This window comes from Diceros bicornis, chromosome 18 (genome assembly GCF_020826845.1).
Source record: "Diceros bicornis minor isolate mBicDic1 chromosome 18, mDicBic1.mat.cur, whole genome shotgun sequence".
Taxonomy (NCBI): Eukaryota; Metazoa; Chordata; class Mammalia; order Perissodactyla; family Rhinocerotidae; genus Diceros; species Diceros bicornis.
Genome location: NC_080757.1, coordinates 23,959,266 through 23,974,313, shown reverse-complemented (window position 1 = coordinate 23,974,313; position 15,048 = coordinate 23,959,266). Strand labels below are relative to the sequence as shown.

The 15,048-nt window shown below is 39.4% G+C and overlaps 1 protein-coding gene across 1 annotated transcript; it reads left to right on the top strand.

Moving 5' to 3' along the window:
* The first annotated feature begins 6,969 nt into the window (after nucleotides 1–6,969).
* On the top strand, nucleotides 6,970–14,830 carry LOC131416667 (schlafen family member 5-like). Its single transcript, XM_058559327.1, has 4 exons — nucleotides 6,970–7,981; nucleotides 9,176–9,301; nucleotides 12,832–13,552; nucleotides 13,725–14,830. The coding sequence occupies exons 1-4, from the start codon at nucleotides 6,970–6,972 to the stop codon at nucleotides 14,533–14,535; spliced, it is 2,670 nt and encodes an 889-aa protein (XP_058415310.1). The 3' UTR covers nucleotides 14,536–14,830.
* The last annotated feature ends 218 nt before the right edge of the window (nucleotides 14,831–15,048 follow it).

The following is a 15,048-nucleotide window of genomic DNA, read 5'->3' as shown; positions in this document are numbered from 1 at the left end:
GGCAACTGTGTCAAAAATACATTTGGCTATTTTGTTTACCAATATTAATTAAAAGCACTGGAAAAGTGAACTTGCCCAACTTTCATAGTTGCTTCAAATCCTTTTGGAGAGGGGTTACAATCAGCAGGTGGATAGCTGAGAAATATTTGCCATTCTATAATAGGAAAAGAATCATCTGTAAGAACAGATATTTATTTTACCGGACCCAGGCAGCACCTACACATATTCTGGATATTTTCGCTAGACATCAGTTGGCATACTCATTTTTACATGAGTATGTTGTTATTACATCAGCCATAAATGTAAGATGAATTTTTAGACCCAAATTAAGTGAACTATTTCAGTATGTGTGTGAACAACAAACCATTGGAGACCATGATTACCCCCAGGACCCACACTGAAGTGGGGGAAAGAAAATAAATCAGAGAAGGTCATCTAATCCTGCTTCTAATCCTGAGCAGGCCATAACTTCTCTGGCTCAAGTCCTCTTTTGCGAAATACAAGACAGCATAATGCTTGGGGGCAGACAGAGCCAGGTCTGAGGACGTGGGTCTCCTCGGTCCAGTGTCTGTGGTTACTTTCTTCCTGGACTGTCATTTTCTCCGAGTGCCGGGGACTCATAACCCGACTTCCCTATTCCATTCCCCACCTTGGGCCCACAAGCAAAGGCTCTGCTCCTCTCACCACCCCCCCCCCCCCCCCCGCCACCCCTGACATCACCATTACCAAACCAGCACACACTCTCTCACACAAACACACACGCTCTGGCGCCTGCACCCCCAACCACTCCTCTGGCCCCGCTGCTGGGGTGCGGCTGCGCTAGGACCCTGTCCTGCAGGAGCCTCCCTGGCCAGTGCTGGGCCAGGGCGTCGCTGTCGTCGGATGCTGCAAGGGAAGCCGCTCAGTTTGCGGTGGGAGGGCGTGCCCGGGGCTCTGGGGGAGCCGGGGAGCTGCTGGAGGAGGTGCAGGGCTGACAGGGCTGGCGGGAGTGCGCATGCGTGAGGGGTGAGCGAGGCGGAGGAGAGGCGTGTGTGTGTGAGTGTGTGTGTGTGGTGTGTGTGTGTGTTTTTAAATTATTTTATTGAGGTCACACTGGCTTATAACATTGTTTAAATTTCAGGTGCACATTGTTGTATTTCACCTCCTGTCTAGACTCCATTCTGTTCACCACCAAAAGTCTAGTTTCCATCCGTCACTAAACACATGTGCCCCTTTACCCTTTCTGCCCTCCCCCTGCCCCCTTCCCTTCTGGTAACCACCAATCTGTTCTCCTTATCTATGTGTCTGGTTGGTTGTTTATCTTCCACATATTCTGTCACACTTCTTACTCTACCCTTTCTCTCCCCACATCCTGCCAGTACAATTATATCATCATTTCTGATCAGAACAATTTTCAGAGTTTATATCATTATGAATGTCATTTTACAGCTATGCTGTATAATTATATTTTATTTCCTATACTGCTTTTAATTTTAATGTTAGAGTTATTATCTTATATTTGTATATTGTATTTGTGTATTTGTATTTGCATATTTTCCTAAGACCCTATTGCTAATTCATCCCCAAACTCTCCACCTCCTCAATTGACTAACTTATTAAGTGTCCCATCAATTGCACAGTCTCAGGGGCTACCTGCTGAAGCCTGTTGCCATCTGCTCCGGTTTTTGGATGCTGATTCTCTAGACCTGCCCCACAGCTGTCATTCTGGAGTCTCCTTTCCCACTCATCCAGGGGATTGTGTTTGCTTCTCTCTTGGGTTGTGTCTTTTGTTTCCTGCATCTAGGGTTTTGTGTGTGTGTGTGACAAATATGGTCATTTCTTTATTTATATGTTTTCTGTAATGTTATTCAATAAGTTTTTAAAAAAATTATTTTATTGAGGTCATTGGTTTATAACATTGTGTTATTTTAGGTGTACATTATTATATATCAGTTTCTGTATAGACTGCATCATGCTCACCAGCAATAGTCTAGTTTTTATCCGACACCATACATATGTGCCCCTTTACCCCTTTCACCCACCTCCCCACCACCTTTCTCTCTGGTAACCACTAATCTCTTCTCTTCATCCATGTGTTTGTTTATGTTCCACGTGAGTGAAATCATATGGTGTTTGTCTTTCTCTGTCTGGCTTATTTCGCTTAGCATAATACCCTCAAGGTCCATCCATGTTGTTGCAAATGGAACAATTTTGTCTTTTTGTATGGCTGAGTAGTATTTCATTGTATATGTATATACCATATCTTCTTTATCCATTCATCCATTGATGGGCATTGGGTTGCTTCTGTGTCTTGGCTATTGTGAATAATGCTGCAATGAGCATAGGGGTGCGTAAATGTCTTTGTATTCTTGATTACATGTTCTTTGGGTAAATACTCAGTAGTGAGATAGCTGGATTGTATGGTATTTTTATTTTTAATTTTTTCAGCAATGTCCATACTGTTTTCCATAGTGGCTGCATCAGTTTGCATTCCCACCAGTGGTGTATGAGGGTTTTCTTTTCTCTACATCCTCCACAACATTTGTTATTTTTTGTCTTGTTAATTATAGCCATTCTGACAGGTGTGAGGTGAGATCTCATTGTACTTTTGATTTGCATTTCCCTAATAATTAGTGATGTTGAACATCTTTTCATGTGCCTGTTGGCCTTCTGTATATCTTCTTTGGAAAAATGTCTGTTCAGATCCTCTGCCTATTTTTTGATTAGGTTGTTTTTTTTGTTGTTGTTGTTGTTGAATTGTATGAGTTTTTTATCTATTTTGCAAATTAACCCCTTGTCGGATATATGATTTGCAAATATTTTCTCCCAGTTGGTGGGTTGTCTTTTCGTTTTCTTGATGGTTTCCTTTGCCTTGCAGAAGGTTTTGAGTCTAATGTAGTCCCATTTGTTTATTTTTTCTTTTAGTTCCCTTGCCTGAGTAGACGTTGTATTCAAAAAGATGCTGCTAAGACCGATGTCAGAGAGCGTACTGCCTATATTTTCTTCTAGGAGTTTTATCCTTTCAGGTCTTACATTCAAGTCTTTAATCCATTTTGAATTAATTTTTGTGTATGGTGTAAGATAATGGTTTACTTTCATTCTTTTGCATGTGGCTGTACAGTTTTCCCAACACCACTTATTGAAGAGTCTTTCCTTTCTCTAATGCATGTTCTTGGCTCCTTTATCCAAGATTAGCTATCCATAGATGTGTGGTTTTATTTCTGGGCTTTCAATTCTGTTCCATTGACTGTGCATCTGTTTTTGTGCCAGTACCATGCTGGTTTTTTTTTTTTGTCTCTATGTGTTTGTTTATTGTTGTTATCATCTACTGCTTAACGAAGGAAATCATATGGTATTTGACCTTCTCCCTCTGACTTACTTCACTTTGCATAATACCCTCAATGTCCGTCCATGTTGTGACAAATAGCTGGATTTCATCGTTTCTTATGGCTGAGTAGTATTCCATTGTGTATATATACCACATCTTCTTTATCCATTCGTCCCTTGATGGGCACTTAGGTTGCTTCCAAGTCTTAGCTATTGTGAATAACGCTGCAGTGAACACAGGGGTGCATGTATCTTGATGCATTGGTGTTTTCAAGTTCTTTGCATAAATACCCAGCAGTAGAATAGCTGGATCATATGGTAGTTCTATCCTTGATTTTTTGAGGAATCTCCATACTGTTTTCCATAGTGGCTGCACCAGTTTGCACTCCCACCAGCAGTGTATGAGAGTTCCCCTCTCTCCACATCCTCTCCAACATATGTTGTTTCCTGTGTTGTTAATTATAGCCATTCTGATGGGCATGAGGTGATATCTCATTGTAGTTTTGATTTGCATTTCCCTGATAGTTAATGATTTTGAACATCTTTTCATGTGTCTCTTGGCCATCTGTATATCTTCTTTGGAGAAATGTCTGTTCAGGTCTTTTGCCTATTTTTTAACTGGGTTGTTAGTTTTTTTGTTGTTGAGATGCATGAGTTCTTTATGTATTTTGGAGATTAAGCCCTTATCAGATGTATGGTTTGCAAAAATCTTCTCTCAGTTGTTAGGTTTTCTTTTCGTTTTGTTGATGGTTTCCTTTGCTGTGCAGAAGCTTTTTAGTTTGATGTAGTCCCATTTGTTTATTTTTTCTATTGTTTCTCTTGCCTGGTCAGACATGGTGCTTGAAAATATGTTGCTAAGACCGATGTTGAAGAGCATACTGCCTATGTTTTCTTCTAGAAGTTTCATAGTTTCAGGTCTTACATTCAAGTCTTTAATCCATTTGGAGTTAATTTTTGTGTATGGTGTAAGGTAAGGGTCTACTTTCATTTTTTTGCATGTGGCTCTCCAGTTTTCCCAACACCATTTGTTGAAGAGACTTTCTTTTCTTCATTGTATGTTCTTGGCTCCTTTGTCAAAGATTAGCTGTCCATAGATGTGTGGGTTTATTTCTGGGCTTTCGATTCTATTCCATTGATCTGTGTGTCTGTTTTTGTGCCAGTACCATGCTGTTTTGGTTACTATAGCTTTGTAGTACATTTTGAAATCAGGGAGTGTGATACCTCCAGCTTTGTTCTTTTTTCTCAGGATTCCTTTAGCTCTTCGGGGTCTTTTGTTGTTCCATATAAATTTTAGGATTCTTTGTTCTATTTCTGTGAAAAATGTTGTTGGGTCTTTGATAGGGATTGTATTGAATCTATAGATTGCTTTAGGAAGTATGGACATCCTAACTATGTTAATTCTTCCAATCCAAGAGCACGGAATATCTTTCCATTTCTTTGTGTCTTCTTCAATTTCTTTCAGCAATGTTTTATAATTTTCGGTGTACAGATCTTTCACCTCTTTGGTTAAGTTTATTCTTAGGTATTTTATTCTTTTTGTTGCAATTGCAAATGGGATGGTATTCTTAATTTCTCTTTCCGCTACTTTGTTGTTAGTGTATAGAAATGCAACTGATTTTTGTATGTTGATTTTGTATCCTGCAACTTTACCGTATTCATTTATTACTTCTAAAAGTTTTCTGGTGGATTCTTTAGGGTTTTCTATATATAAAATCATGTCATCTGCAAATAGTGAGAGTTTCACTTCTTCCTTTCCAATTTGGATCCCTTTTATTTCTTTTTCTTGCCTGATTGCTCTGGCTAGGACTTCCAAGTACCATGCTGTTTTGATTACTATAGCTTTGTAGTATATTTTGAAGTCAGGGATTGTGATGCCTCCAGCTTTATTCTTTTTTGTCAGGATTGCTTTGGCTATTCAGGGTCTGTTATTGTTCCATATAAATTTTGGTATTCTTTGTTCTATTTCTGTGATGATTGTCGTTGAGATTCTGATTGGGATTGCATTGAATCTGTAGATTGCTTTAGGTAATATGGACATTTTAAATATGTTTATTCTTTCAATCCATGAGTATGGAATATCTTTCCATTTCTTTATATCTTCTTTGATTCTTTCAATAATGTCTTATAATTTTCAGTGTATAGGTCTTTCACCTCCTTGGTTAAATTTATGCCTAGATGTTTTATTCTTTTTGTTGTGATTGTAAATGGGATTGTATTCTTGACTTCTCTTTCTGCTAGTTCGTCATTAGTGTATAGAAATGCAACTGATTTTTGTGACTTGATTTTGTACCCTGTAACTTTGCTATAGTTGTTGATTATTTCTAGTAGTTTTATAGTGAGTTCTTTAGGGTTTTCTATATATTGAATATGTCATTCACAAACAGCAAGAGTTTCACTTGCTTCTTTCCAATTTGGATACCTTTTATTTCTTTTTCTTGCCTAATTGTTCTGGCCAAAACCTCAAGTATTATGTTGAATAGGAGTGGCGAGAGTGTGCACCCTTGTCTTGTTCCTGTTCTCAGAGGGATGGCTTTCAGTTTTTCACCATTAAGTATGATGTTGGCTGTGGGTCTGCATCTAGGATTTTGAGGAAGGAATTGTTGGGGGGCAGAGCCAGGACACTGTCCAGATAGCATGACATCTTCTTAGTTCACAGTGAAGTCTCTCGTGATAGAGGGTTTTTAATTATGTGTGAGTTGGTTTAGTCGCTCCTTCTTCTTCCTCTACTGCCACAGATTGGTCCAAGATGGCAGCTGCAGGGATGTGTATCACTCACATCCCTTCTTCAGTCCTGTCGTGTGGTTGCAAACATGGTGTGTCTGCATGCTCTCATTCAGCTTTCCCTCTTCTGAGATTCCTTGTTGTCAGTTGAGGTTTAGGAAATGTCAAAAGCCCACCTTAACCTGCTAGCCTGGTTGTTCCAAACAAATAGTAAATAATTTGTAGTTCCAAACAAATTATATATAAAAATATATAGTATATAATTATAATTATATATAAAATATGTTTTAATGTATAAAAATTGAATATATATTATATATAAAAGTATATAATATACGTGTATATTTTTTTCACAAGATGAGAACTGCTTGGACCAGGGGAAGCTAAAGGATCTGTTCCAAGCAACAATGATAAATTACCAACTCAATCAGCTTTGCTCCTTCCCAAAACTGGGCTATAATATAATCTGAGAATTGCCCAGGTCTCAGTGAAATGAAAAAGACAAAACACCAAGAAATACAATAAACAGCACACCCGAGAGAGACCTCTGACCGTGAAAGCTTTCCAGTTGCATTCCACCTCCAGTCCATGTGTATCTTTGTAAAATTTCCTGTTTTCTGCAGGTGACCGAGGAGACCTTGCCACTCAGAGAACTTGGCAGAAACAGTTGCTAAAATCACAGCATAAAAATAGCCTCTTGATCATTTCTCCGGTGGCAGTGGGCTTCCGGCAGACTTAGTTCCTCAGCCCGTCCTACACACTTAATTCTTGCATCAGTCTGGCCTCAAGCCCTGTGGGAATAAATGAAGTTACCAACTTGAGAACAGTGGCCTCAAACTGTCAATTTTCCCACGGCCCCTATTCTTGTCCTATTCTAATGGCTCTATCTTCCTGTTTTTTAGGAGGACATTTCAGGGTAAGAATAGGACAAGTGCTGGGAAGATGAGTATCAAGACTGATTTGGAAACAAACTTTCCTGAGTGTGTTTTAGACGCAGGAAAAGTCATCCTTGGGAATGAACAAAGGAATAAAATGGACCCTCAACTGCAGGAGAAACAGAATAAAATCATCTTGTATGCAATATGTGCCCTGATGAATTCTGGTGGGGGAGTGGTCAAGGCTGAGATTGAGAACAAAGATTACAATTATGAAATTCATGGAGTAGGGTTGCAGCTGCCTTCCATTTTCAATGGCTATTTAGATGAGATGCAGCAGGGAGACATCTTTTTGATTTTTGTGAAATCATGGAACGCAGAGGCCTCTGGTGTACGGCTTGCTACCTTGTGCTCTAACTTGTACTACAGACATAGAACATCTACCAATGTCATGAATTCTCACGAAGCACTGGCATTCCTCAAAAAGAAGACTCGGACTTTTATGAATATTAATGATTCCGATTTAAATCCACAGAAAGTTCGGGTTGGTGTACAAAATGAAGGTAACATAAAGGCCTCAGCTGCTGCTTTATTTGACAGAGCTCACCTTCAGTACGAGGAAAAGCTCAACTTTACTAGTTCCACTCATGTTGAATTTAAAATGTTGTCAACAGAGGTGTCACAATGCTTTGAAGAGAGTCTCCCCAGTTGTGTTTCTGCGTTTGCAAACACTGAAGGAGGGTTTGTATTTTTTGGTGTGTGTGATGAGACCCATCGAGTCATTGGATGTAAAAATGAGAGACTAGATCTTACTGCCTTGAGGGCTTCTATTGATCACTCTATTAAGAAATTACCTGTCCATCATTTCTGTACACAGAGGCGTGAGATAAAATATGCCGTCAAATTCCTTGAAGTGCACAATCAGGGTGCCCTCCATGGATATGTCTGTGCTGTCAAGGTGGAACCATTCTGCTGTGCAGTGTTTGCTAAAGTGCCTAGTTCCTGGCAGGTGAAGGACAATCGTGTGACACAGCTGCGCACAAAGGAATGGGTAGCTTGGATGACGGAAGCCGACCCAGGTCAGGGAGCAGAATCCACAGTGATTGTAATGTTTGCTGGGACAGGGGAGGTGGGGAGGGAGGAAAGGGAGGTATTATTTTAGAATCTGGGGAAAGAGAGGTACTCTGAATTGCAGATGACTGATTTATTAATTTCTATAGACATAGTCGGTGGGTCATTGCCCTTTTTTCATCTGTCCATCTTGAATATCCTGCATTCAACAAAAAGATACCCTGGGCTAGTAAACCAACTAGAGGTTGGTGCAGGGGGCTGTTTGACTTGGTAATTTCTATTTTTACATGCTTTCTTGTGTTCATTTCAAGTCTCTTCTTTTCCTTTTCATGAACTCACATTTTTTCAGGAAATTCCTGTTTCCCATGTACATATGTGTGCCCTTGAACTTACTGCCCCATTCCCCTGCCTTCCCATTCTTCTGTGGTTCCCTGGATGAAATATTCTCCCTTTCTCATTGCCCCACTTTCATTTTTGAACCCAAACATGACATGGCTGTCCCTCTCCTTTCTCACTTTTCCTTTTGAGAGCCAACATGTGATGCTAACCGTGACTGATAAGCCAAAGAGTAGTCTTGGTGATATGCATCCACCTTGGAAAAGGAAAGCCTGAGATAAAATTAGACAAAAGAAAATCAATGGTAACTTCTTCAAAAGTCCAGAAAAATGAAGTCCATTTCAGAATCTTCTCAGAAATCTATATCCATTGACCTTCACATTTTCTAATCATATTTTTTTAATATAAGCATTCTAAAAATATAAAAATAGTTTGATTCAGTATAATAAAATTAAAAATTAAAAACTGGGGCCAGCCCAGTGGCATAGTGGTTAAGTTCGCATGCTCTGCTTTGGCAGCCCAGGGTTCGCAGGTTCGCACCCCGGGCGCGGACATGCATACCGCTCATCAAGCTATGCGGTGGCAGCATTCCCGGATACAAAATAGAGGAAGACTGGCAACAGATCTTAGCTCAGGGCCGATCTTCCTCACACACACACACACAAAATTAAGAAGTGTTGCTACATGCCAGTTTCTTCCCCCCAAGATATCAGTAGGCTTTCCCGAGCTGACTTAGGATGTAAACACAAATAGCGTGGGCCACGGCTTTGAGTTCTAAAACTAAGTGAAAGACTGTGCAACACAGCTCAGCTCTAACTTGGGGTCTGCCTTTTTGCATTTTGAAACTTTGGTTCTTGTTTCCTAAGATCTTTCCAGATTTTCTGAGATGGTCCTTGCGCTGAGCTTGTCAACCACGACACCCTGCAGCAGGAGTGTGTGCATTCATAAGAATTTGGAATGTCTGGAAGAACAGCAAAAACGTTACTTTCCAGGTAACTCATCATCTCTGGTTGCTTTGGCACATGTTGGTTGTTCATCCATATGGAAAAAAATAAAAATGGGCTCCTATTTTATATTATATAAAAAACCAATTTCAGAAGTTTTAAGGACTTACACGTCAGAAACAAACTTTTCACATTTTTAGTAGAAAATGTATATGAATAATTTTGTGTCATTGAGGTAGGGAGGGATTTCCTAAACGAGACACAAAAGTATTAAACTTAAACAAAAAGATTGATCAATTTTCCTACATTAAAATTAAAAACTTCTGTTCCTCAAAAATAGCTTAAAAAGAGTGAAAAGATTTGACTAAAAACTTGAAGAAGATATTTGCAATCCATGTAGCTGACAAAGGATTGGTAGGAAGAACATATAAAGAACTTGCACAATTTTTTAAAAGGACAAACCACCCAGTAGAAAAATGGGCAATAGTTATAAAGATGTATTTCCCAGAAAAGGAAACATATATGTCCAGTAAACTTACGAAAAGATGCTCAACCCATCAGTCAGGAGTGAAATGCAAATCAAAACCACAAGTAGATGCCATGTTACACCTTTTAATTGACAAATCAGGTGTTGGGGAGGTTGTGGGTAATCAGGATCTTTTGTACATCCATGCTGGGAATTAAGTTGGCCTAATCCCTTTGGAAAACAAATTGGATATTTGGTCATTTGCACACTCTAGCATTCAGCAGTTCTTTCTAGGTTCTAGAGAAAAACGTGTACACGTGCATCAGGAGATATCTATAATTGGAGATATGCCCATGAGGGGTCGTAGATTCACTGTTTGTAACAGCCCAAACAGGAAACAACCAAAAAATCTGTTGTCACAACAATGGGTAAATATATTGTAGTTTATTTACGTAATGGAATATTACACAGCAGTAAAAATGAATGCACTACAGCTGTGCAAGCTGAACCTGAGTAATGTGTGTGTACATCTTGTTACAACCTTACTCATAGATTTACCCGATTCTTTTATTGATTGTATAGTATTTCATAGTATTCCTAAACGTGTTATTAATTTTGCTGTTTTTATCCTGAAATGTATAATACATGCAGAAAGTATATAGAACAAAGATATAATTTAATAAATAATTATGCAGTGAAACCTGTGTAACCACCACCCAGGTCAAAAAATAAGACCTTTGCAAACACCTCTGCTATCACTTCGTTAACCAGTCCCCTTTTTGATGGAATTTTAGATGATATCTAATTTTTTCTATTTTAAACAGTGCTACAATATACATTTTTCTACAAATACCTTAAGGATAAATCCCAACTAGTAACAATTGCTTGTAAATTTAGGTGAATATTGCCAGTTTGTAATTCAAAACTTGTAAGTCCTTAAGTATACCAGAGTACAGTTTCCTCAAATGGTATTATCATGGCATTTCTCTTCTAGAAGAAGCTTAGAAACATTTTGTTCCACCAAAAAGAAAAGGACAATATAAGATTATTTTTATGGCAATTACATGAAAATGATAAATTAATTTGGAAAGAACTGTCATTTTTACAACAGTGAATTTTTTTCATAATTGAATGTGAAATGTTTGGCCATTCATTCAAGTCTCTTTTACCATATTTCATCAAACTTAAGAAAACAATATTGCATTATTATTTATTTACCACTGAAAAAGAAAATATTGCCAATTAAATTACACAATGTATCTTGATTTTAGAGATGTTCAAGTACGTTTGTAGTCAGTGAAATATGGTATATCTCTCAATTGTTTCAAAGTTTTATCCATATTATTACTCAAAATATTAAATTTTCTTCCTAACATTGGATCTTTATATGATAATAATTTCTGATTGTGAATTGCTAGCATGTAGGAAAGCTCTTAGTTTTAAAATGTACATTATACTGTTTCCAAACATTTTACTTAATAATCATTAATGCAAAAAGAAAGGTAATTTTGAACTAACTGTTCATATTTTTATACATTTTATTTCTTTTGCTTGTTTCAGTTCATTGGCCAATAAATCCAGAATGATGTTAAATCAAAATAGTAGTAGGAAGCGTCCTTAGTTTAGTCCACTTTTATGGAAAATAAAACTAGTATTACTCTGAGCCTGGACAAATTTTACTGGTGTGTCCAGTTGCTTGCTGGACAGCGTCATGTACCACAGATATTCCAAACTGAGCATTTCCAAAATCGATCTCCTGCTCTGACAATCTTCGATTTCTTCTGTATAGTCTGCATATTATTCTGTATCAAGTATTCTTTTTCTGCTGTTCGTCTACATTATCTCTATCGATTGGGGAGTCCATTCTCCATCCAGCCAAGCACAGAAATCTGGATTCATCCTTGTCTCTTCCCCCACCCTCACTTAGAAATTCAAATTGTATGTGTATTTGAGTTTTTTCTGGGGAGAGGGCTTATAGTTTTGGTTAGATTCCAGATTTGGGCTTGTCACCTCACAACGTTTAAGAACCTTTTGTATACACGGAGAAAAAGCCAAAACTCTTTTTAAAAAGCACTTTTAAAAATTAATTTTTTAAATTTACGTCTGTAAAATGGAATTTTTTTGTTATACTGTTCTAAGGGTTTTCAAACATGTATAGATTCATGTAACCACCAACACAGTCAAGATAGACTATAATTCCAACACCCAAAAGAGACTCCTTCATGCTCCCCCTTTGTAGTCAAACTCTCCTTCAATCCCTACGCCTAACAGCCGTTGATCTGTTCTCCATTCCTACAGTTTTGCCTTTCACAGAATGTCAGGTAGGTGAAATCATATAGTATATAACCTTTGCCAGGTGTTTTTTTTTCTGGCTTTATGGAGATATAATGGACATGTAACATCATGTGTAAGGTGTATAGTATGATGATTTCTTACATGTATATATTGTGAAATGGTGACCGTGATAAGGTTAATTAACATTAATGTATCCATCACTTCACATAATCATCATTTGTGTGGGTAGCTGTGGTGAGAACATTTAAGACCTCTCTCAGCAACTTTCAAGTATATAATACAGTATTGTTAACTATAGTCAGCATTGCCAGGTGTTAGGATGGCACTATAGTGCCTTCTTCCCCACCATCATCGCCACCTCTTTCCCTCTCACTTTAGGTGTCAGCAACACACACTGCTTGGAGTTGCCTGAATGGAGCGTGCTGTTGCTTGTCTCTTGTGCTTTACTCCTGAATCTTGTTTTGCCTCTCTCTCTGTTCTCCCGTCCTTCTACTGGCTAACTCGCAGTGATCCTTTAAGAAACAGCTCAAGTGTCTCCTTCATAAGACTCATATTTTCTTCTTTCTTAAGCTGTACGTCTCCTTGGTGTTCACATAATGCCTTGTGCACTTCCTTCCCATTGCATTTATCACTTTGTGTCATAATTATTGTTTGTCTCTGTTTATGCCAATCAATTATCAGCTCCATTGGACTGGGAATTGTTTTATCTTTTTGTTACTAATGCATAACCTAGGGCTGACACACAGTAGGGTCTAAATGTCGACTGAATCTTTTACACGTAGTGGTGATTATTTATTCCAATTCTTTCCCTGTCTAGTATTTTCAGACAGAGTGGTGTATACTCCAGACAGCCTCTACAAAGAATTGATCTCACAACATAAAGGACTCAGAGACTTAATCAATAGAGAAATGCGCTCTGTCTCTCGAGGAATCTTGATTTTTTCTCAAAGCTGGGCTGTGGACTTGGGTCTGCCAGAGAAGCAGGGAGTAATCTGCGATGCTCTTCTACTTTCCCAGAACAACATCCCGCTCCTCTACACCATCCTCAGTGAGTGCGATGAGGGCTGGAAGGACTATTCTCTGCGAGTCGCCTGTTCCTTAAAGCTGAAGCTGGTGAACACAGGTGGCTACACTGGGAAACTGTGCATCACTCCCTTGGTCTTCCTGTTGAATCCTGATAGAACCGCAAACGCCCTTCATGGTTCTGATTTGCAAATTTACCCCGAGTCCTACAACCTTACGACCACCCAGCACATGGAAGCTCTGTTACAGTCCCTTGTGATAGTCCTGTGTGGGTTCAGATCTTTCTTAAGTGAAGAGCTGGGCTCTGAGGTTTTGAACCTACTCACAGATAAACAGTATGAGTTGCTTTCAAAGAACCTTCGCAAGACCAGAGAGCTGTTTGTTCACGGCTTACCTGGATCAGGGAAGACCATCCTGGCTCTTAGGATCATGGAGAAGATCAGGAATGTGTTTGGCTGTCAACCAGGTGACATTCTCTACGTCTGTGAGAACCAGCCCCTGATGAAGTTTGTGAGGTACGCAGCCTAAGCATATTCACTTTCTTTTCTTGAGTAACTCTGACTGATGTGGCTTTAAGTTTACATGCTAAGAGTCATATTATATTTACTATTTTCAGAGGAGTTTAAGAGTAGAATTAGCTTCCTTTGTTTGATTGGGGAAACTTGACTATATTTCTTACATTTTCAGCAAGAAAAATATCTGCCAGGCAGTGACCCGGAAAACCTTCATGAAAAATAACTTTGAAAGGACTCAACACATCATCATCGATGAAGCTCAGAATTTCCGCACTGAAGATGGGGACTGGTATGAGAAGGCAAGAACGATCACTTGGAGAGAAAACGGTAACCGAGGAATTCTCTGGATCTTTCTGGACTACTTTCAGACCAGCCACTTGAGTTGCAATGGCCTCCCCAGTTTCTTAGACCAGGATCCAAAAGAAGAGCTCACCAGAGTGGTCCGCAATGCAGATCCAATAGCCAACTACCTACAAAAAGTAATGCAGGAGGTCACAGAAAATCCTCCACCTAACATCCCCCCTGCATGCCTGGAGATGGTCCATGAAGCTAAATGGGTTCAGGGTGTCCCAGGCAATTTCCAGATTGTGGAGTGCTCGGACTTGGAGGAGATGGTGGTCCAGCTAGCAGAGAGGTGCCAGTTTCTCTTGAGGAATGGTTATTTCCCCAAGGATATTGCTATGCTTTGCAGCAAAGCAAGTGAAGTGGAAATATATAAAGAGAAGCTTCTAAGAGCAATGAGGAGGAGAAGAATGTCTCAGCTCGATGAGGGAAATGATCTGTTAGTTTGGATCAAGGACGCAACAGATATCGCCGGCAATCACATTGTGTTGGACAGTGTCCGTCGGTTTTCAGGTCTGGAAAGAAACATCGTGTTTGGCATCAATCCAGTGGCAGCTGAGCCAGCTGTTTTCCACAATCTTCTGCTCTGTCTGGCGTCCAGGGCAAGGAAACATCTGTATATTCTGAAGGTTTCTATCTGACAAGAAGATCCCGGTCTAAGAAACAATTAGGTAGCTCTCATCTCTAGTTAACTGTGAAGCTATTGGATCTAAACATTTAATCATCAAATATTTAATGGCACTCATTGTGAGCCATATACTCTTCTAGATGCTGGGGGTTGGGGATAGCAAACAAGACAGACGAGTTTCCTTCTTTGGAGCAGAGGCAGATCACAGACAAGTAAACAAATACAAGGAATTTTAGATAGTAATAAGAGACATCATAGTAGTAATTAGAGGCCCTGAGATGCAGAGATTGTGTGTGTGTGTCTGTGTGTTTGTGCGTCTGTGTGCACACGTGCACGCGCGTGAGTAGGTAGGTAGGTAGGTAGAGGGAGGGGTTATTCAGGGCGGTCCGGGAAGCCTCGAGGCTTCTTCCTGAGGGAAGAAGTCACGAGAAGATCTTTGAGCCAAGAGTGCCAGGCAGACTCAGATATTTTCATTGTTTAACACAGCCATGGTGCAAAAATGCTTGAGTGGGATCTCCTGGGAAAG

Bases quoted from the DNA above. Each gene is read 5' to 3' on its own strand.
- LOC131416667 (XM_058559327.1), top strand. From the start codon at position 6,970: ATGAGTATCAAGACTGATTTGGAAACAAACTTTCCTGAGTGTGTTTTA. The intron at 7,982-9,175 runs GTCAGGGAGCAG...TTGTTTCCTAAG, and splicing joins GATGACGGAAGCCGACCCAG to ATCTTTCCAGATTTTCTGAG. The intron at 9,302-12,831 runs GTAACTCATCAT...TTCCCTGTCTAG, and splicing joins GCAAAAACGTTACTTTCCAG to TATTTTCAGACAGAGTGGTG.